This window comes from Styela clava, chromosome 13 (genome assembly GCF_964204865.1).
Source record: "Styela clava chromosome 13, kaStyClav1.hap1.2, whole genome shotgun sequence".
Classification (NCBI taxonomy): Eukaryota; Metazoa; Chordata; class Ascidiacea; order Stolidobranchia; family Styelidae; genus Styela; species Styela clava.
The window spans coordinates 7,649,489-7,672,884 of NC_135262.1; the positions used below are offsets into that span (position 1 = coordinate 7,649,489).

General features: G+C 36.7%; 2 protein-coding genes across 7 annotated transcripts; both read left to right on the plus strand.

The window, feature by feature from the left end:
- The first annotated feature begins 225 nt into the window (after positions 1-225).
- LOC120332326 (zonadhesin-like) lies at positions 226-13,293 on the plus strand. 5 transcript variants are annotated; one of them, XM_078119138.1, is made up of 17 exons: positions 226-498; positions 1,316-1,525; positions 3,992-4,174; positions 4,254-4,436; positions 4,566-4,745; positions 4,935-5,114; positions 5,468-5,653; positions 5,796-6,044; positions 6,119-6,310; positions 6,388-6,564; positions 6,970-7,149; positions 7,540-7,716; positions 8,624-8,827; positions 10,649-10,837; positions 10,981-11,160; positions 12,000-12,191; positions 12,947-13,293. In XM_078119138.1, the coding sequence occupies exons 1-17, from the start codon at positions 363-365 to the stop codon at positions 13,129-13,131; spliced, it is 3,183 nt and encodes a 1,060-aa protein (XP_077975264.1). In that variant the 5' UTR covers positions 226-362; the 3' UTR covers positions 13,132-13,293. The 5 variants fall into 5 exon arrangements, with proteins under 5 accessions (XP_077975264.1, XP_077975263.1, XP_077975266.1 ...); XM_078119137.1 differs by having other exon boundaries at positions 228-498; positions 6,970-7,161; XM_078119139.1 differs by having other exon boundaries at positions 230-498; positions 6,970-7,161; positions 8,624-8,806.
- A 141-nt stretch (positions 13,294-13,434) lies between these two features.
- Positions 13,435-20,570, plus strand: LOC120332332 (carbohydrate sulfotransferase 10-like). Of its 2 annotated transcripts, none has more exons than XM_039399556.2 (4): positions 13,435-15,222; positions 16,350-16,452; positions 19,132-19,292; positions 19,556-20,570. In XM_039399556.2, exons 2-4 carry the CDS (start codon positions 16,353-16,355, stop codon positions 20,222-20,224), a joined length of 930 nt encoding a protein of 309 aa, XP_039255490.2. In that variant the 5' UTR covers positions 13,435-15,222; positions 16,350-16,352; the 3' UTR covers positions 20,225-20,570. The 2 variants fall into 2 exon arrangements, with proteins under 2 accessions (XP_039255490.2, XP_039255489.2); XM_039399555.2 differs by lacking the exon at positions 13,435-15,222 and adding an exon at positions 15,229-15,789 and having other exon boundaries at positions 19,556-20,569.
- The last annotated feature ends 2,826 nt before the right edge of the window (positions 20,571-23,396 follow it).

Sequence of the window (23,396 nt, forward strand, 5' to 3'; positions counted from 1 at the left end):
AATTTGAGGAAACTTGCATCCTAATTTCAAAACTTGGAAAATCATACACTTGTTCAGTCCAAGACCGGTGAAACGTTTGCGATATAGCAATTTAGAATAAGACTGACTACGTGGTTACAAGTGTACACGCGAACCATCTACTTGACTTATATTTAGAAAACTCAAATTGCGTTATTTTCGAATCCTCAATATTGTTTTGCAGGTTTAGATGACGAAGTCGCTAACTACGTCCTAATAATGCCTTCAAGCCTTTAAATACCCTGAATGAAAATAATATATAGCTTCGGGTGGTAAGCCGCCTACGCTCTGGTCTCATTTTAAAGCTTAGGCAGGCAGCTTACATTTGTCGATGTGATTGTACGATGGCGTCAACAATAAAAATATTGCTTTTATTTTGTCTTGGCATAACTTTAGCAAAGACTCGCTCAAGTGATACGCTATACATGTTCACAAGCGAATTGGACTGGTTGGAAGGGCAATTGAGAAGTTATGTCGTAAGTAAGTATTTATATGATTTGTATCTAAACACGAATATTAAACTAGTTACAATAAATTCATGTAGGCTGTAAAATTGTGGATGGTACGCGAATAATCTGAAATGAACAAGTTAGCGAGGACGTTATGAGCCAGTAAGAAGATCATCAATCTGTATAACAAGGGGTTAGTTAATAGTAATTATATATACCAGATAGCGTACAAGCCCATATTTTTAGATTCTCGTTTTTCGAGATTTGGCCCCAAAAATTTAAAATTCACCAAGTTCAAGAAATGTGCCTAGTAACACACAATCGCAGGCTTACTTTGAAAGTGCGGACTAATAAAAAAACATTGCATCGAGGCAAACTCTTGTTGAAATATAATTTGCCATAACAATGGACTGTTTTAATTCATCTAAAATAAAAGTTAAAATGTGCGCATCGCACACTAGAGGTCAATGTAACTTGCCATTGAGAATCCTAAGAAACCGACACTCATATATATAAGAGATTTATATATATATATATCATTAACTTATTAGACAAAGATTGGTTCACAAAAAAAGGTAGTGAGTTATAAAAAATGAGTATTTTTTGTTTTATGCACATAACACTGGCGCATTTTCCAGTAACCCTGGTCTGCGCCGCACATGCAAAAACGATATTTATTTATGAAAAAAATAGGTTGAGCTGAACATGTGAAAATATAAGACCTCGATAAAAAAGAAAACGTCCAAAAACGTTATATAACTGGGCCAGCCCTCAAAGTAAGAGAGGTTAAACGAAATAGAATCGGTACTTGTTTGGCAAGTGGATTGATGTTTATCTTTTGCATTCAGACTACATTAGATGGGGATTACCTTGCTACGTTGCCAACCGATGGGCATTGTTGTATGCTCAACATATACCTCGTTGCTCATCAATTACTAGATACCACAGTGAACAAACTAATGGGTATTTGAAATGGTGCGTGTATGACGATGGAACTCCAATTGAGCATACGTTGGATATGATACAGAAGTTTCCATATAATTGTGATAAGGCGAGAGGTAAGGAAGATATTTTTTTATTATTGTTAATATCAAGCGTCTAGATCAGTGTTTCCCAACCCGAGTCCGCGGTCTCAAATGAGTCCGCAGAGCGTTTGAATGAGTCCGCAACGACCAAATTAGAAAGTTGAGTAGAAGCAAACTTCACTTACATTTTCAGTGTCACGAAATTCACTGCGGGGCGAAAACGTTTTTAACAGACTTAAGTACCAGCCAAGTTACGATTTACGTTAGTATTTACATAAAACATAAAAGGCACGTTTTTTCGCATAAAATTATTCGAGTCAATAATTACCGATTACTGAGTAGTGCTGGGCAAAATATTGGAACAGCAAACTATTAGAATATCTGGTAACATTTGACTTGGACATAGCACGTCAATCGTGCTGAATCAAACGGTTGGATTGCACAACGAACTTGCGGATTTCTGACAAAAACACGAGTTTACACGCGGGGAAGGTGGGCCACGGGCACAGTGGAAAATCAGTTCTCATGCTTGTATATTATCCGGAATCCTGCCTGCGGTTCGATGTTTGAATACGTACTTTAGTGAGTAACAACGTCCCCGCAAACGGGCAACGGCCGTGAAAAGCGACGTAAGCTATGAAGTGAAATTAGTTTTGGGGGGTTGAAACTAAAATTTCACCATTCCATTTTGTTTTCTTTTTTTTACATTAGTCTTTTCAACATGACAAACCACAATATTTTTCAGAGTTCGTCCACTGTAAAATATTCATAACTTTGGCGAGTGGATGTGCCTTGTTTCATGTGGGGAACAATGGGCCGGGGTTTACTGGGAAATGCTCCACTGGGCACAATTTGACAGTGTTCGACCCATTAAGTGCTTAGAGGCCTGGAGATGCATTATGTTTTGTGTAATATTACAGTATCTGTTGTCCCATGGCCCAATATGGAATATATTCGAGAATCAAAAATTGTTACCAGTTTCAGATTTGAAAAAGGAATTAGCTCAACTTTTTAGGTAATTTTTTGAAAAAATATCTGAAATATTTTGGTTGAACATTTATTTCTGAAGTCCACCGTTCTTTAGATGGTAATGCTGATTCTTTGCTTATTTAAAATGGCATACCTCGTTGAATTTATCAGAATGCCCCAGGGTATGTCTGAATGTGCCCCACAAGTGGGATACAGTGGGACAGTTTACAAACGTTTTTTAAAGCATTTTGTTGGTAAGATATGTATAGCAAGGGAATTTTTTAGTCGCTGAATGAAAACTACATTTACCCCTTCCTGCATTAGTCCTGCAAAGTGAAATGAATGTGCAGAATATAGGGCTCAAAAATGTGTTCCAACCTTCCCCACTTTCGCGTACGTTAAAATTGAGTATTATACTTGGTGTTTTTTTTCATCTATTTGTTTCCTGCAACACCATTGCTCCAATAATGAATGATATTATTGTGCACCAATATCACATGAATTTCACATCTTTTTAGTGGGCCATTCGTGGGTAAAATTCGAATCACCAATACAATTAACAAAAAAGTAACATTTCAAAAATTTCCGAAAGGATATATTAATTTGAATATGAAATACCACTAGGTGAATTCAATCAGATTTCAACGAATACGCAGTAATAACATTCCGGAGGATTTGTTCCGGGGCAAAAAAAAACATAGATTTGATAGAAAAAGTATAAACAAAAAGCGAATTCAGGAACCAGACATAACGATTTTGTTAATTTTTTGATTTTACGAAGGCAAAATGACAAAAACTAGAATGAGTTTATCTGGAAATTGTACTTGCAAATTCCTTCCTATAATTTTCCTCAGCGAATCGTCGACAGTGATCTTATAATATCTTTCAGGGGCGTCAATGATGGGAGCACCCTCGCTATGGTTCCCATTGAATTTTATAACATGGACTATAAACTGATTTCGTTGAAATTCTGTTGTTTTTGCTTTTATTGCTTCTTCACACAGAGTTAGGTTTTACAGTTAACGCACGTTGAGTCCGCAAAGATTTGTCCTGGTGTGAAAATTGTCCGCGACCAAATAAGGTTGGCAAACACTGGTCTAGATCACATGCAATACATTTATAAATATGTTAGGTCTTGGTCTGTCATATGATTTAGCCATCCTATTGACTTTGCTCTCCCCTGAGATAAATATGAATATCATATCCGGATTCATAGACTAGCAGCTAAAACTGCGTCTGTATAAGGCTGCACGAACGAACGAACCGTGTCCTTGCTCTGGTGTAACGCGATTTCCTCTTTCTATGGCCGTTTAAGATGAAATCCACTTGGTGGCAGAATTATTGTCATATTCATTTAGGTTAGGCTAATAGCTAATTCAAGGCAAAAGGAGACTCTGACTGTCAAACTCGGTTGCATTCATTCATTATGGTTTAAAGTCTATACAGAAGAGCTACCTATATATTCAATAACTTTAAAGCGTGATAAGGGATAAACACTTTTCAAAAAAAACTTTGTCCTGCTTTTTTCAGCTTGTCCAAAAGACACCGTGTATGAAAAAACCCAAAGATGTGAAGCTAGTTGTGACGAGGCACTAAGTAGCAGGTTATTCAAAATGACGTTTCACTGCAAAAATAAATGCATTTGTGCGCGTGGAATGTACAGAAATAAAGATGGAAAATGTGTGAAGAAAAAGGATTGCAAATCAGCAATACGTAAGTTCATGTCACAAGCACAACCCGGTGTTTTGATGTCAAACAAGAATTCTTTTGATCGAATCTCCATCATTTTCAGATTCCTGCGAAAAGCCTAAAATTTACAAAAAATGCGCCACAAGATGTCCGGCAACTTGTGCTACGCCAAAACCAGGATACTGTATAAAAGAATGTAATGAGAATATGCATTGTGTTTGTCCACCAAATATGGTTCAATATAGTCAAAATAATCGAACATGCACAAGACTAGAAGATTGTCCAAGTGAGTTTTTCATTTCTCCGGGCTACTAAAAATGTTTTTCGTAATGGTAATCAAGAATATTGTGGTAACACTGTAAGCCTGTTTTTTGCGTGCCTGGTTATATAACACAATTAATTAATCCGATTACAGAATGTGAGCATGATTCATTACCATCAGACTGTGCTCCAGATTGCCCGGACACTTGCCCAGATAACATATCGTGCAAAGGAAGCGATTGCCAAGAAGGGGTTTATTGTGTTTGTCCACCAGGAACCGTTCGGCTCAACAGGCTATTGCCGGTAAAATGTGTCTCTCTGGACAAATGCCCCCGTAAGTATAAATGCCGTTGAGGTACCAGAGTGAGTTCGTTTTATATCGTGCGAAAGAAAGAGAGAGAGAGAGAGAGAAAGCGCACAATTGGTGAGAGCGAATATCGCATGAAAGCATTTGCTGTAGCATTAAAGTTATATTTTGAGTGTGATTCAAATTTCCATTATATTGCAATTTATTTACAACTAGCTTTATGTGAATCTCCAAGAGTTGCAATGGGCTGTGGAACTGCCTGTCCCGCAACTTGTGACGATCCTGAACCGACTTGCGAAGAGAAATGTACACCAGCGAATATTTGCTCTTGCCCGGTTGGCTATCTGCAGAGAAGCAAAACCGACAAAACTTGTGTTAGACTCGCAGATTGTTTAAGTGAGTTTATATTATTTGGGTAATAACAGAATACCATATTTCAACCCTTTAATTTACAATAGCCTACTTTAAAATAAACCATTTCTTCGAAATATACGAATGATACGCACATACTTTCGATTAGCCTAAGTGGAAATATAACCGTGTATAGTAAATGATACCCGACTCGAAAAGGAGATAAATTGAGATCACATAGATAAAAACAGCAGATATTATTAGACCTGTGAGCGGTATTCTCAACTAATTTTAGTATCAAGATTGGAATTCAAGTTCAAAATTTTGAATTGCTGCAAATGCACTGGCTATATAAAAGTCAATTAAGTAAATAAGATTTTACTAAATGGTTTCAACAGGCTGCAAAGGTGTATCATTTCCAGTAGAATGCACACCTGAATGTCCTCCAAGCTGTACCTATGGTGGAGAAATAAACGTCTCGTGCAAAAGAACATGCAAATCCAAATACGTTTGTGGTTGTCCAAAAGGCTACGTTCATTTGAACGTAAATGACGACGAGTGTGTGAAGTTAGTAGATTGTCCAGGTAGAGTATATACGAAAGCGTTACTGGTATTATTATTGTTTTTTACCAAGTTAAATATTTTTAGTATTCTTTTTGCATTCTGTTTTTTGGTTAAAATTACAATTTTGTGTTTTGCAATTCTGTGAGTAATGTATTGTTTTAGATTGCAACTTTTACATCGTCGTCTCCGCTTATAGGAAAACATCAATGCCGTGCAACTTTTGTTTATTTTTAGCCTGCAAATCCCCAGCAATGCACATAAGGTGTACAGATGAATGTCCAGCTACATGTGCTGAAAAACCGGATGATTGTATAGTGAAATGTAAATCAAAATACACCTGTGGATGTCCGATAGGATGGATTCAATTAAGTCTTGATGATCATGAATGTGTCAAAGAAGGAGCTTGTCCACGTAAGAGGATTCTACTTTGTCCAAGTTGTTTAAATGAAAATAGGTTTCTACTAGTCAGATTTATTTTTTCACAGGCACATGTGAAGAACCGAAAGTGTATGAAATTTGCCCGTCCCTCTGTCAACCTACATGCAAGAATCCTGACCCTAAAGGTTGTCAGTTCGGATGTAACCGTAGAAAATGTATATGTCCCAAGGGCATGGTACAGCCAGATGAAATGGACCACTCTTGCATCAAGCCGGCCGAATGTTCGAGTAAAACAGAGGGTGAGGCATTTATTGGGAATTCGACCGAAGGTGCTTATACTTCTCTCATTTTATTCGATATTCGTTCCTTTTTTCAGAATGCAAAGCCCCAGCTGTACGCATGAAGTGCAAAACTAGATGCCCAGCGACATGCGGAGAAAAGCCCTGGCCTTGTACCGTTGAATGTAAATCCGAATATACATGTGGATGCCCAAGTGGATACATTCAATTAAGTTTGGATAAAAAAGAATGCGTCAAGGAAGGAAAATGTCCGAGTAAGCTAAGGACAACTGTAACGTTCTGACTGAGTTGTAACTAAACTAAAATAATTGGTTCCATTACATTTGAACCCACGTACATTTGAACCCATGACAATTGCACCTGTATGCTATTGCACCTATGGATTTTGTTTTGTTTCACGGATAGTTAAACCCATACTAACCCTAACCCATGGGTTTTAGCACCCGCATATAGATTGAACCCGTGGATATACACATGGGTTCAAATTAGCTGGGGTTCAATGCTTTCTATATTAGCACCGACAGAGACATCCACATGCTTTTTGAGGAGTTGAAATATGAAAATCATGACGTCACCTCATTACATGTTATGTTGTTAACTTATTAACTGTAAAAAGAAATTCTTATGGTTTTTATTCTTTTACTTTCTTTTTCATTAAGGGACCTGTGACGCACCAAAAGTGTACCAAGTGTGTCCGTCTATGTGTCAGCCTACTTGTGACAATCCGGAGCCTCCGGGTTGTCGTCTTGGGTGCAATCACATAAAATGCATTTGCCCAGAAGGTATGGTTCAACCAGATGAGAGAAATCGCACTTGCATTAAACCGTCTGAATGTCCGGGTAAGCAGGAAGGTAAGTGGTGAAATCTGGTGCAGTTACCGCCGGTGAGATTGCTCGATTGATTCAAAATATTTTTGTGGCAGATTTGCTGTTTAACTCTATTAGTCAGCAGAGGATGGCTGAAATGTATGCTTCCGTGCAATCGGCAACTCGCTTTTCGTGGTGAGTTTCCAACTCTGCACAGCTATCGCAGTTGTACGCTTTCATATTCGAATCGCACTGATTGAATAGAGTTCTAATTGATGATTTCCAGTGTTGATGTTGTTCTTTTACAAATATACACGCCACGGACTCTCTAGCTCTCTCTCTCTCTCCTTACCACGTTGTAGATAGCATACCGATCGTTGAGTCGGCCTTCATAATAAATTTAATATTTCATTAATGTTTTAGCTTGTGAAGCTCCAGCAATAAGGGTTAAATGCACTAAAGAATGTCCTGCAACTTGCGAACAGAAACCGAGCCCTTGCTCCATCGATTGTAACTCGGAGTATACCTGCGGTTGCCCTGTGGGCTACATTCAACTTAGCCTGGACAACAAAAAATGTGTGAAAGAGGGGCAATGTCCAAGTAAGAACAGTTTATTTTAGGTGTTATGCTACAATTTATTCATCGGGAGGGTCATTCGGTAAACCCCGTGAAAGCATGGTTTACCAGCACGTAACTGTGTCTCTCAGGAAATGCGATAGTGGGTTTTATTTATTCATTGCATCAGTCTCATTTGAACTTGTTTTTGTGATGACAAATAAGCGATTGATTGATTGATCTCATATGTGCGGTTACATTCTCTCGAAATCTTAGTCACGGTTGTCGTTGAACCTCAATGCTATCTCTTGCAATCGTCAGCCACCTGGGCGTGCCAAGCAGGCACGTAAAAGTAGTCCATTGATACAGGAAATGCTTAAGTTGCATATTATGATTGATTACCGTTGCAGTTTGCTGGATTGTGTAGTTTATATAGTTAAATAAATTTTTTATGAAGTAGGCGAAGCAAGACTATTTTAATTTGAATACGTGCTGAAAACAGACCTAGCCGCTGGCGAGGAAAATTTGGGTATTTTAATTCGCGAGCGCTCCAGCGTGTTGAAGAAAGTTGGCGAATGTTAATATCTTGAGAGAATGTGAGAAGAAGGCATTTTACGAGACGTCTGATTTGGCGCGAAAAAATTCTCCCGAATATTTACGAATTTTAGTGAATTTCTCGTTTTACTAGAAAATTGGTGCTTTGCTATCATGATAAAAACGGTAACAAAGTTTAGCGAATAGACCCCTGGATCAACAACGCTGTGTATAGATAGCCGTGACTACATAGGTTTGGATGGCCATATAATTTGAATATATCTCACTCTAGCAAGGTTTCAAGATTCTTGGGCCAAGTTATATGCAAGCGATCATATCCGCGACTCGTCTTTATTTTTACTAATAAATGCATAATAATACCTACATTTTACATGTATTACATTACATTTAAATTCAGAAGTGTGTGAAGCACCCAAAGTGTTTGAAAAGTGTCCATCGCTGTGTCAGCCTACATGTGAAATCCCAGAACCACCAGAGGGATGTCAGCGTGGATGCAATCCCCGAAATTGCGTTTGTCCTGAAGGAATGGTACAACCAGATGCTAAAACTTTTACCTGCATCAAAAAATCAGAATGCGCAAGTAGGAGTCTGAACATCCACAGTATAGTTCTTTTATTGATTTGAGCTAAATGCATATCATATTTGGCAAGCATATTTTTTTTGAAAGCACTAAATACTAAGTTCTACCACGCATTAATTAAATTGTGCTATCGATTGGATTTATACGCGGCTAACTGCTTTTCCTTATTCTATGCTTTTGTGCCGGTGGATCTGTACGCATATAATGCAAGGATGCTTTAACAATAGTAACGATTACAAACTTAAGGGATTCAAGAAGCTTGCTGCTCACTAACACAAATGTATATATTTCCGTGTTAGTGTGTAGCAACGCCCATTAATTATTAACTTGGATCACTTGATATTTATAGCATAATTGGTAGAGCTAATATTACTAAATTGTTGATTGTAATTCGAACAGCCGAAAAATAATTTTTTCGAGTAGGGTTACAGAGTGTCTGTAGACGCTCAGAGGTAGGCTACAGGAGTTGAGAGACGAGATAGGAATAGCTTAACAAATTTCATAATTAATGGGTAAGGCAGTGATTTCCCTACACCCCCCCTATAGGGGGTGAACACCCCCCCTAAAATTTCAAACACCCCCCCTAATTTTGAGGTGCGATTCCATACTGAGGGGTTCTTAACCGCAGTCTGCGGGCCAATTACGGCCCGCGTGACGATTTAAAATGGCCCGCCGAACTTGAGTGAAATAGTTTAACCCTTCATGTGGTACCTTTTGAGTTTTAGATACCGTCTATTGTTACATCATTATCACAGTTTAAGCACGTTTATTTCGTAACAATTGAATTATTCCGGTATCTTATTTATACGTATGGGTATTAGGATTACACACTGCAGTATTTTAGATATCAGCCGTATATTAAGAAAGCTTAAAGATGCCACAAAACGAAAACTAGGCACTGAAAACAGACTTTTTTTTAGATGAATGACAGCGTTGTTTATTTCTTTATTGAAAAGAATCAAACTTCAGCGATTTGTCTTCTTACCAACAAAATATTTCAGTTCTGAAGGAATACAACATTATGCGACATTATGATCAGTTGACGAGCTTATTCCAAAATTTAATTCATACAAAAGTCAAACAAACATGTTCAAAAAAATTAGAAATGTGTAACAAAACAAGCCATAAGTAGCCATTCATACAATGCCAGATGAGCAAGTAACTTCATTAGTCACTATCAGTTGCAACTTGCAAATTACTTGTTGTAAAATAGTAGTATATATTTACGGTTGAAAGCCGTGCTTGTTATCTATTCCCCGGGAATTCTATCAGCTAAATATTATAATTATTGATTTCATTACATAACAAACTGCGATGTTAGGTGTATCTAAAATCAAGCTTAGAGCCTATTTTGGTGCCTATTTCTCAAAATTTTCTCAGGACGCTTGAGCGCGCCCTGAACCCCAGCCGTGTCGTCCCGCACTTTTCCTCGCTCCCCTTTTCTGGCCCTACAATTACATTCTGCTGTGGATTTTGGCTCGCGTCAATCAACTTGGGGGGCCCCATGTAGCCTACATCGTTTCTTAAATACATACCATTTTTTTTAAGAATACAAATAGCCTAGTTTTATATCTAACAGCAAATTATTTACCACCCCCTAAATTTTGAAACACCCCCCCTAAAAAGAAAAGCTGGGGAACATACTGGGGTAAGGTCAACGGCCTGTCTGGAACATTAAACACACTGGCAGAGTGCAAATCCTTTCGTGTAGACATAATTTGTTTGCAGCTTTTCTATAGAGCCAAGCAAGCTTGCTCCAATAGCAATACACAATTGAACGGAACGGTCAGTTTTCACTACATTTCAAATATAGGGTAAAATATTTTTATATCATTATTACAGGAAAGCCTATATGTAAGCCTCCCAAAGTATTTGCTGAATGTGCTTCAAAGTGTCCTCCGACATGTGCAGAACCCGATCCCTTTTTATGCTCCAGAGCATGTGATGCAAACATTCTTTGTGTATGTCCTTACGGTATGGTTCAGCACGACAAGGTCAATAGAACATGCATTGCAGAGAACGATTGCCCAGGTAAATTGAGATAATTTAAGCTAATGTATGTATGTAACTGATGTATTAACACAATACTTAGACTACTCCACTATGGACAGATGTTTAGCCAAATGTATCGGATATATATATGTGGTAACAACATCTATTATTGTTTATCTCAGTCTGCAAATCTCCGAAAGTCTTTGTGGATTGCGCCTCTAAATGTAGACCAACGTGCCAGACTCCGAATCCCACATTTTGTGACAAAGCGTGTGATCCTGACGTTCAATGTGTATGTCCAGCTGGCATGGTCCATCCAACAAGCGGAGATGACAGCTGTATCCCGTTGTCGGAATGTCCAGGTGAGATGGCAGTTTGATTTCAGATTTCTAGGTTTTTATTGCAAGTCTGAAAGATTTTGTTTTCTCAACGGCGTTGTAGGCGAGAATCTAATAAAATGCAAAGTAGCATCTGGTTCTCGTATAACCCCTAAAACAGTCTGCAAATGCACTTCCGAAAGAGACAAGATGTTACGAGAAATGAACAGATCAATTACATTGTTATGTCATAAACAATTACAGAGCCAATAGCTGAATAACGTTACACAGCAGTGCAGACATGGCTGCAAGATTAGGGGTTTTGTAAATTACCATACCGGCCCGGAAATTAACAATTTGAGTATGAGCGATCGACCTGAGGATACATTATAATAGTTTAGTTATTGTTAGATTAATTTAAGCCGGTTTATCAATTTTTTTCACTGATATCTTACCATTTTATTTTATTCGTGCCATGGTTGGTCACGAATAAAACGCGGTTGGTCAATGGGCGGGTCAGTGGTTCGCCATCCCTGTTATATATATATTTATTATATATGGTATTTGCAAAAGTGTAAAATTTTCCTGAAGACAATAGACGAATTGAAAAATATCGTCATTTCATTATTAATTTAACATTTCCTTTATTTTGGAATGCTTATTTCATGGTACAAACCTTAAATCGTGGCTTTACATGCTTGAGAAATTAGATTCCTGTACTAATTCTGTTAACCACTGATTTGACCACAAACAGCCACTGGAAGTTACGAAAGATTCTTCAGCATTGTGTATGATGACTCAAAATGCATTTCCTGATTAATTATGATCTCAGCTCTTCAAAGATATGTTTGTTTTTATTCTTATATCAAACTTATAATTTTTAGAATCTTGCGAGTTTCCTTTGGTTGCGACTAATTGCGCGTCAAAATGTCCACCAACTTGCAAGGATCCTGTTCCGTCTTGCCCAAAAGGGTGCAAATCTGGGGTTCAATGCGAATGTTCTATTGGTCTTCTACAAATTAGCGACTCCGACAAAAAATGCGTTTTTCCATCCCAATGTCCCGGACTGAAAAATGGTAAGATAATTATTTTTGTAGGTCAGAAAAAATAGATCAAAATGTTCCTAACATCTATATGTGCATGTATGTATGCCAATTTATATGCAATGCTATTATACACTTATTGGACACGTAAGTGGACCTATGGATCATTTTAATATTATGTTGTTGCTGTTCTTATTGTTCTTTGACACGTTTTTAAAAAGTCGCTTTCTCTTCGATTACTCGCCTTTTTGCTTTGAAATTTTCAGTATTTGAAGATTGAATTTTTCTCCAGAAGGCTATTACTTTTATTCATTTCCAAATTTTGTATGAATTCCATGAAATTTGATATTTCGTCCAAAATTTCGCTGTATCATTTTTATCCATGGGAACACAGATTTCAGTCCGCGTGATGACTGGCTGTACGTTTTGATTCTGCAAAATTCTTGCTACTGGAAATCCGGAACTTTTCTGAGGGTACCGGTAGCGTAATAGGTACCGGTAAGGACTGGTTCGTTCTCGTCTACATGTCCATATACTTGAGAGTTTCTCTCTTGTTATAATGTATTATCGCAAGATTGAAACCCGTCGCGTTTTTCACCTATAGTCAATGACTCTATGTCACACTCACTGTGTAACTTAAGATTGCCTACCGGTATTTATTTAGTACTTTCATTTTGCATGTGTTAACCTAATTTGAAGTTTTGGCAACTTCACTGATTTTCTTATCCTGCGTGTTGTCACTCTTGTACCGTGGCAGAGTGTAAAATAAATTATATTATTCTATCTAGATTGCCCACTGAGAAAGCAGCCCACTAGATGTGCCAGTGGATGTCCAGCTACCTGCGAAAATAAAACGCCAAGATTTTGCACCAAGCCATGCAGACCTGATGTAAATTGCGAGTGTCCACGTGGAATGGTCCAAAAAAGTCTAAAAGATGATACCTGTGTCTGGCCGGACCAGTGCGACTCCTAGCGAACAATAATTTTGCTTTGCTAATTAGCGGTCGTGAAAATGGGAAAAATTTTATTGCGCGCATGGTTGACTGAATTCCACATTTTAATTGAGATCATTGTATTTTATCGCTTATTATCTAGTCATGGCAGCGAAAAATTAATATGACTATATGAGAAAACACTAACCTTTGTATTGATTACGAGAAGTAGTCTGAGATTAGGAGTTCGAATAATGTTTCAATTAAGCATTTTTAGTTAGCTCGAGTTTTTGTATCCGCTATCTCGCATTTGGGGTGTGTTTTGTAAATGGTATATTAATGATATAGCAACGCAGTAAACTGTGCTTTAGTTTTCTTTGTCTCAAGTCCAGTGGATGAGTCGGGTTCAGCGTAGCTATTTATGCCATAAATATTTGGAACCGATAACACTATGTCTACCGAATTACCCTTTGTTACGATCATACACATACGAAATGTTCTACGTCCTCCATCTGAACATGCAACTAACGGGTATGGAGCGACTGTATACGAAAATGGAAGCATCGTGCAATCGCTCGTACGTTTCTGAACAAAAATTTGCGCAGGCTATTCCAATTCGATGCACGCCTGAGTGGCATTTGCCGTACCGTAAAAGTTGCAATTCTAATTTCAACTCAAAAATGACGTATCGCTTGTTTTTTCGTATCATAGTACTTTCGACTACTGAAAATTCATAGTTGATGTTACAGTAAATATCATTAAGCAGCATCACAGAAGTTCAAAAATTAACACCACGCCAGTGAAGGCAAGAAGTCTACAAGTCTAGGTAGCGTGTTTTTTAATGAAATAGAGGCAATCACTGTAAAGTTTTGTAATGAAAAAGAGAGTGAAAACGCCCTTTCTACACAATTTCGTATTTATCGTTATACCAGTACAAGCAGTGGCGAACCTAGATTATCGTTGCTAGAGTAATGTAGGCTAGCTAGATAATACCAGTGCGTTTCACATTTCACAGCATAACTTGAGGATTAATGTTGCAATCAGCAATGAAGCAAATTATTTATTATTCATATCGATTAAATAGATTGTGAAATAGTCGTAATTTATAACCACATGCAGGGCAGGATATTATTCTTAGTCATATATATATATACCCTCTGTAACGGATTCTTCGTTTTAAATATTCAGCTATATATATATAATTTCTTTCAGTTTAATTTTTAGTCAAGTTTTTATACTTTTTTCACAACTGCTGGACATAAGCGTTTCTCTCCGATGTTACGGGTTGTTCCAATTTGCGCAAGTCAATGGGGTTGGTTTTGTAAGCTGCAGAAACATACGGCGACAATTTTATTGTTAGTCAAACTTTAGTAGAGATCATTGTCGTCTCTCGGGCAACATTGGTGCGGTACGAGAGACAACAGGAGTGCGTCGCAATATAGGTATTGGCATTAATAGTGTTTGGTACAAATTTGGGTAATCCCGAAGTATCTGAACCAAGATGACGGACACTGGAACGTAGAACGTGTATTATGTTAGGGACATAATTTAGGGCCATTAGACCATAATTTTATTCCGATTTTCCTTATTTTAGTTCTATTACAAGTTCGGGGACTAGCCAAGTGACTCCCGTAGTATTTGTACCTGAAATTATGGCCTAACCTGGTACACATACTACGTTCCGGTGTTCGCTATCTTGGTTCAAATACTTCGGGAGTACCAAAATTTGTAAGCTTCAAATCACGATTAAAGTCGACTATCTCAGTCATGCTTCACCTTCCCCATCACTGTTCGCTTTCGCGCTTCAATTCCGGTGATTCGAATTTTACATAGCCTGGGGATAAACTAAATTTTGATTTAATTGTCGTTGTCGAAGGTAACTTGCGAATGGTTATATGTAAGAGCTGCTGTAATCTTGATCCAGTGAGGTTACATAGTATTTTTATAACATTTTCTCTAACAATCTAGAAAACGTAGTAGCTATTGTTAAACTTGAGCTGAAAAAATTGAACTGGCAGTAGTTTAGTGTTTAGTAATACAACGACTTTTCGCTACAGAAGAAAATGCGATACCTTTAATCGCGAAATATTGCAAGTGTGTTATCACAGATTGTCAAGGTGTAATGTGTAGAGGTAATTACTAACTTATAGTACACAATAAACGTGTGATTGAATTTGAAAACAGCAGCAGGCAATTGGTTCATCCGAAAGTAGTAAATAACCAACTTCATTCTGGTACTAAAATATATATATACGAATTGGTGTCAATTATTAATAATATTTGCGCCCAGTATGATGAGAAATCTTGATGAGTATTTATGACAGCCAATTGCTTCTTCAGTTAAGCGTCATAGTAGTAGAAAATCAAGTTAATTTCTAGTTCGTCTCACAGCGAACCAAATTTTTACCATCGTGTTTATTAACACGTCTACAGGCACATGCTACCTCGGCTCTATCGCGAAGATTCAACTTTCAGATAATAGTTCTCGTCGTATCTGTAGTTGGTGTGACCAATGATTATCACAATTTTATGTCTGAGCAAAATTCATTATCATTTCTAAACTTGTAGTTACGTATAGCTAGCATCCTATCTTAATTTAAAGAATGCCTCCTATACGCAAGAAAGTTTTCATAATCATTATCGCAGCTATTTCTGGATTGTTACTGGTTGAAAGATTGTACATTGCAAAAAGTTACACTGTAAGTTGAATAGTATACTAAAAATTCTGAATCTAAAAATGAAATGAACATGCATCAACCTTTTATAGCTCTGCAATTTATCAGAATCTCCATGGGAGTAGGAATAAAAATGTATTATTTATAACAGTATTTTGCTTTTTCGAAAAAAGAGAAATTACCTATAAACATTCGATACAGTTTGGTATAAGTTCATTTGTGACTTCATTTTCGTTTCTGTTTTGAGGAAGTTAGGGTGAACAATATGATTGCGAATAGAAAAAATTACAAATACTATATTTTGTTGTTCACGTCATGCCTAAATCCTGTTATGTATAGGGTGAAAAGAGTTCTGTTACAGTTCACGCTGTGTCATTTTCGAAAGCCAGAAATCGTTTCGATGACCAGCCATAGCAGTAAGAGTGACGCTGAATAGAATTATGTTTATGTATATACACATATATATACAAAAATATAATTAATTGCAAATATGTATTCAGCCAAATATGAATGTCATTGAATTTAAACTGAGGAATTTATGTTTATTAATTTTATGAATTGTAATATTTTTGATATTAATATAGAACATGAGATCGTTGGCTGAAGACTCCGTGTTAAGTAGAACAGCAGCAACAACCCCGACTCGTTGTCAAGTATCATCTGCCGAGGATGAAGTAATAAGTAGAGGTAAGCGAATGAGAAAAATCGGTTCCATTACATTTGAACCCACGTACATTTGAACCCATGACAATTGCACCTGTATGCTATTGCACCTATGGAATTTTTTTTGTTTCACGGATAGTTAAACCCATACTAACCCTAACCCAAGGGTTTTAGCACCCGCATATAGATTGAACCCGTGGATATACGCATGGGTTCAAATGTACGGTCACCGAAAAATCGTGTAGGCCTACTGCCGGTAGAAAAAACTGATTGATGTTCGATTTTAGGTCAGTGGTTTCATGCGTTAGTCTACAACACACGTTTTGCATATACTTCTAATTTATATTTGTAATCTTTCGTTGGACCATAGCCTAGCTTCTTAAGATAAATGAAGCCTATTAAATATTGATGTCCTAATAAATACAACAAATAGGTACGATACAAATCAGAATAAAATGCTAATATGCTTTGAAAATGTTCTGTCTTGTGATTTCGTTTAAGCAGCAACTGATGAAATAATAAAATGTTTTTGGGGCATCGGGGGTACGTGCTCCGTATATCTGTGTTAGTCGATTAATGATTAACTATTGCGGAGGGAATCGTTCAGTGGTATTCAGTAGTATATATATCTCATAAAAGCTTGTGTCTATTTGATCTGTAAATACTAAACATGTATAAGCCTTGAAATGTAAATAATATCCTTTTATCTGAGTCTCTTTGATAACCTTTTGAAATTTGAAAGTAAAACAGATGGTCACAATTTTAAAACAGGCGACGTCGCACTTTTTGATACCTCCTTGAAATATTATTAGTTTGATAAAATATCAGGAAATTCTTTAAAAGAAAAGGCCCTATATTCCTAAGACGACAATGCAAGATTACAAACGTTTATTACAATTCTTTTTTTGTTTTTTTTCCAATATGGTAGTATGCGCACCAAGATGTCGCATAACCTGAACCCTAACCTGGTACACAACCTGAGTTCAGGTTGTGCGCCATCTTGGTGCGCATACTGCAGGAGGTCCAAATATTTTTTTCCTTCTATTGTTTTGGGATTGAACCTTAGGACAACGATATTACCATCGTTCTCGTTTCTATCTTCTACTTAGAAGTTATTAATCATTCACTATGTTAATTGTTCTATTACCTAGGTATAATCGCTATAGCATATATAGCATAGTTAAGAAGTTAACAGAGCCGATATTTAACCCAACAAAGCCATGCATAACTTATCGGTATTCTCATATCTTTACAATTTTTAGAGATGATTTATTAGATTGATATTTTTATTCGTTTCAACAGATATATTTTGAACTCATTATTGAAAAATAATTATATATGATCAGAGTCGCGATATTGATGTTTTACATGTCGGACGTGTGTCAGAGCATTGTTTTCCAACCTACGGGTCGTGACGCAAAACTTGTTCGCCTGAAAATGTTCTTGGGTCGCTATTTTCGTCAACAGAAACCTAAAATTTACTAATTCTATTTTCTAGTAAATTTTATTGTTTATTTTATATTTGGCATTGTAGTGTTGCTCATTAGTAAGTGCATGTGTGGAAAGTATCATTGCGTAAAAACTTGGCATTTATTTTGCTAAAGTCAAACCATGCCAAGATTTCAAAAACCAGCTGATGGCAAACACGCAGTTTTCTCACCATGAAATAATTTCTGGGAAAATAAATGTGACGTAAAAATGATTGTTTTATATTAGTAATTTATTTTTGTGGTCGTGAAAGTACTACATGCCTCTAAGTCGCGAGATTTTACAAAAATTTTTTTTTTAAATTTGGGTCGCTTGAAAAAAGGATTGGGAACCACTGTGATAGAGAAATTTGAAATAGAACATACGCTGCACATATGGTTCCTCATCGGAATTTGTATGGTCTTAAGAAGGCTATTGCATTGCCCACATGAAGAACACATATGAATGTAGTATAATATCCGCATTGATTTAAAATCTAAAACAATCATAATTGTATAACATTATTACCTAATAAAATTTGTATTCTGGACTAATAAATTTATTTCAATCCACTTTTTTTCCTGAGCATCTGTTTTGGTCCATATATCTCGCCTGAGCTTGAAAAAACGATATACGGTAACTTAGAATTTGAGAGTTTATATCAAGTTTATCATATATATTCTTTGTCTTGTAATATGTTTTATGGCGCTTATAACTTCAGTGGTCTTTTGCTTCAATTCTTTTGTCTTCAATTCTATCAAAAGAGGCACTAAATTCTTTTGTCTACAATTCTTTTCTCTTCTTTTGTCTTCAATTCTATCAAAAGAGGCACTAAATTATTTTGTCTACAATTCTTTTCTCTTCTTTTGTCTTCAATTCTATCAAAAGAGGCACTAAATTCTTTTGTCTACAATTCTTTTCTCTTCTTTTGTCTTCAATTCTATCAAAAGAGGCACTAAATTATTTTGTCTACAATTCTTTTCTCTTCTTTTGTCTTCAATTCTATCAAAAGAGGCACTAAATTCTTTTGTCTACAATTCTTTTCTCTTCTTTTGTCTTCAATTCTATCAAAAGAGGCACTAAATTATTTTGTGAAGGTCGGCCTACCCAAAATAGCTGGCTGATATTTTTGAGCGATTTCTTAGATATTTTTACCAGACTTTTCCCACTTTTCCCTAATTTAGGCTAACAGAGAAAAAATATATATATAGAATAATTTATTGTTATTTGTTTTAGATTCTTTGACGTCCGAAACGCAAAACAGGATAAAACAAAGAAAACAAGCGTTGGTTGATAGTTGTAATAAACTTGACCATGGTAAAATCTCTTCATATGAAGAATTTTATCTCAAAAACACCATTTTAAAAACAAGCCTGTTTTATTCGGATAAACATAAAGTAAGTCTTTACCGGCCTTATTCGTTATTAGAAATTATTTTAGAAAGTCAATATTTTGAGATGACACGTTTCATAAATTGAATAAATTGGTTCCACGTGTTGTTAATATCGAAAAGCCAACGGCACGCTTTTCAGCAATGTATTTGCCGTAAAAGTGCTTCATTTCCACCAACTGCGCCATCTCAATAAAACTGACTAAAAATAAATTCCTTTTCATATTTCCTATTATCTTCAGATTGGTGTATTTCATCATTTGTTTTCAGATTTTGTTCTGTTCAATACCAAAATGCGCTACTCGCAGCCAGGCAAATTTTCTTGCAAACATCGAAGGAATTATAGACGGAAAGCTTGCAAACGAATCGGCTTCTGAATATATCGAAAGACGACTCTCTGTGCGGAATTTGAACGTTTCGGAAGTTGCAAAAAGGATTAAAAATTATACAAAATTCATTATAGTACGAGAACCATTCAGTCGTTTACTTTCAGCATTCCGAGACAAGCTCGAAAGAAAAAGAGGTAATGGCTATTACGTAGGACTTTCCCACAGAATCCATGCTCAATACGGCAATGGTACCGGTAACGAGACGGGGATAACCAAAACTAGTCTACAGGATTTTGTAGAATATCTTACAGCTAAAAGAGACAATCAACAAGATCCACATTGGAATTATTATTACAGACTTTGTTCTCCTTGTGATATACAATACGATTACATTGCACACATGAGCACCCTCGACACTGACATGGAATATTTTATGAAACAATTCAGGATGAAAAATGTTGTTTTTCCGCCATCTTTCAATTCTTTTACGGACGGAAAAAAAGTTTATAACTATTTCAGTAACGTTTCAGCAAGTTCAGTGAACCTTCTTTATCATAGATACAAGACTGATTATGATATATTTGGATTTTCTCCGCCACCACAATTTTAATATTTTTTTTAAATATTCAATTTCATTTGTAATCTATTTTCATTATTACTAAAGAACATTTAATCGAAAAGAAAGGATGTTTCATGATATATATTCTAAAAAATTTTCTGTATCATATATAATGAAATTTATGTAACAAATTGTTCATTATTGTTTTCCTAAATCGTATAATCACTTGCCTTAATTTCTTCAAATATATATTTTGTTTGTGCGTTGAAGTGTGAAAATATCACACACAAACGAAATTGGTGTTTACTGCACATATTTGAACTTGAAGGATATTATAAAATTATGCATTTTAGCTACTTTTTTTTATATATGTGAAAATAAAATTTTCACGGTTTCCTGAAGAATGTTTATGATAAGACTCGGGGTTGGTTGTCCATGTTTCGCCTATCAGTTCCGGGTACCAGAACTACAGTGATATTTGAAGCACGTATCGAGGGTTTCGATACCGGAGTGTGAATTTGGCTTGTTGGAGTTGTAGATTAAACTTAGCGGACTTGAAGTCTTGAATCCGTCGGAAATGCAGAATTAGGATGGAATGAGTGAATCAGAATTTCAAATAGAAAAAAAAGCTTGGATACGCATTGGTCTTGTCAAAAGTTGGTTTCTTGGAGTTTGTGCCTTGAGTAGGGCTGGGCAATTTCAAATACCGGATGATTTTAGAATCGAATCGAATATTTTTTTCGAATCGAATCTCGAATACTTGGGAGTCAATGGGGGATATGTAATTGTATGCGACATGTTTATTGTAATTGGTCCGATCAACAAATGAATTACTGAAAACATGGAATACATCACTAAGACAGATTGCGGAGCGTTCAGTTACAATAAAAAACACTCATTGATCAAAACCTCACTACAGAAAATAGTCATATGTAGGAATTGCTTTGAAAAAATATGGTTTTAGTAGGAAAAATTGAGACATTCACCTCGACCGTTGGCGGAAAGAATAAAAATCAGGATGGCGGCGATTGGAAATCTTGCTCTGAACCGATTCGAATATTTTACTAGTCGAATATTCGATTTGAAATGCCCAGCCCTAGCCTTGAGTCGGAGTATTAAATATCTTCATTTTTCAGTTACAAGCTGATGTGTAAGTTGATCTGTTTTTTCAGTACGAATAGATTAATTTAATTCTGTCTCATTCGGCGAGCTAGCCCCGAAAATCGGGAATGCCTTGTATCATAATGGCGCTTGCAAATCTCATAGTTATCAATGTTGCAAACCTTATTGACAACCACAGAGGCATATTAAATCAGTCATACGGGTGTTCTATAAAACCGTTTTAACGTCGATGAGTCATTGAAATATCTGCACTCAGCTTCAACTTTTCTGTATTTCGCGAAAATTGGAATATGATTATAATATCATGACGTGTAGGCAACTGTAAATATATACTACTAGTTAAATTACATTTACGGCGCATTTGAAATCATTTTTCTTCAAAAACTCCTCACTCATGATGGAGTGTGTGTGAGTTTGCCGAAAATTAGGGATTAATTGACCCAGTATTTTATTTTTGCGAGACTAACCGTGATGACAATATATGCAAGTATTTTCACCTTCAACAGCCCAGATAGCTTTGCAGGCGATTTAGCGCGATCGCTCTGCAAACACCTAGTTCAACAGGTCCTGGCAGAAACTTTCACCAGATACGGTACAAACCTTCCGGTTGTTGCGACAAAATAGAAAAACAAATCACGGATATGAATTATGAAGTCGATGCTCGGGGAAAGGTCCATGGTCTGCGACAATAAGCATATGAATAAAAATAATATACAAGACTCCACCACCACAATTTTTTTAGACATCAACGTTTTGATGAATATGCGTCATTGTGGCGGGTAGTTATAAAATGGCTATGTCCCATATGTCCGCTATGTCCCTACTAAAATGGCTATGTCCGCTATGTCCCTACTAAAATGGCTATGTCCCATCCAAAATTGCGTCTCCGATATTTTCCTACTAAAATGACTATGTCCGCTATGTCCCTACTAAAATGACTATGTCCGCTATGTCCCTACTGAAATGGCTATGTCCGCTATATCCCTACTAAAATGGCTATGTTCGCTATGTCCCTACTAAAATGGCTATGTCCGCTATGTTTCTACTAAAATGGGTATGTCCGCTATGTCCCTACTAAAATGGCTATGTCCCATCTAAAATTGCGACTCCGATATTTTCCTACTAAAATGACTATGTCCGCTATGTCCCTACTAAAATGACTATGTCCGCTATGTCCCTACTAAAATGGCTATGTCCCATCTAAAATTGCGACTTCGATATTTTCCTACTGAAATGACTATGTCCGCTATGTCCCTACTAAAATGGCTATGTCCCATCTAAAATTGCGACTTCGATATTTTCCTACTGAAATGACTATGTCCGCTATGTCCCTACTAAAATGGCTATGTCCGCTATGTCCCTACTAAAATGGCTATGTCCCATCTAAAATTGCGACTCCGATATTTTCCTACTAAAATTACTATGTCCGCTATGTCCCTACTAAAATGGCTATGTCCGCTATGTCCCTACTAAAATGGCTATGTCCCATCTAAAATTGCGACTTCGATATTTTCCTACTGAAATGACTATGTCCGCTATGTCCCTACTAAAATGGCTATGTCCGCTATGTCCCTACTAAAATGGCTATGTCCCATCTAAAATTGCGACTCCGATATTTTCCTACTAAAATTACTATGTCCGCTATGTCCCTACTAAAATGGCTATGTCCGCTATGTCCCTACTAAAATGGCTAGGTCCCATCTAAAATTGCGACTTCAATATTTTCCTACTGAAATGACTATGTCCGCTATGTCCCTACTAAAATGGCTATGTCCGCTATGTCCCTACTAAAATGGCTATGTCCCATCTAAAATTGCGACTCCGATATTTTCCTACTAAAATGACTTTGTCCGCTATGTCCCTACTAAAATGACTATGTCCGCTATGTCCCTACTAAAATGGCTATGTCCCATCTAAAATTGCGACTCCGATATTTTCCTACTAAAATGACTATGTCCGCTATGTCCCTACTAAAATGACTATGTCCACTATGTCCCTACTAAAATGGCTATGTCCCATCTAAAATTGCGACTCCGATATTTTCCTACTGAAATGACTATGTCCGCTATGTCCCTACTAAAATGACTATGTCCGCTATGTC

Bases quoted from the DNA above. Each gene is read 5' to 3' on its own strand.
- LOC120332326 (XM_078119137.1), top strand. From the start codon at position 363: ATGGCGTCAACAATAAAAATATTGCTTTTATTTTGTCTTGGCATAACT. The intron at 5,115-5,467 runs GTGAGTTTATAT...TGGTTTCAACAG, and splicing joins TAGACTCGCAGATTGTTTAA to GCTGCAAAGGTGTATCATTT. The intron at 11,161-11,999 runs GTGAGATGGCAG...TATAATTTTTAG, and splicing joins CCCGTTGTCGGAATGTCCAG to AATCTTGCGAGTTTCCTTTG.
- LOC120332332 (XM_039399555.2), top strand. From the start codon at position 15,694: ATGCCTCCTATACGCAAGAAAGTTTTCATAATCATTATCGCAGCTATT. The intron at 15,790-16,349 runs GTAAGTTGAATA...ATATTAATATAG, and splicing joins ACATTGCAAAAAGTTACACT to AACATGAGATCGTTGGCTGA. The intron at 16,453-19,131 runs GTAAGCGAATGA...TATTTGTTTTAG, and splicing joins GGATGAAGTAATAAGTAGAG to ATTCTTTGACGTCCGAAACG.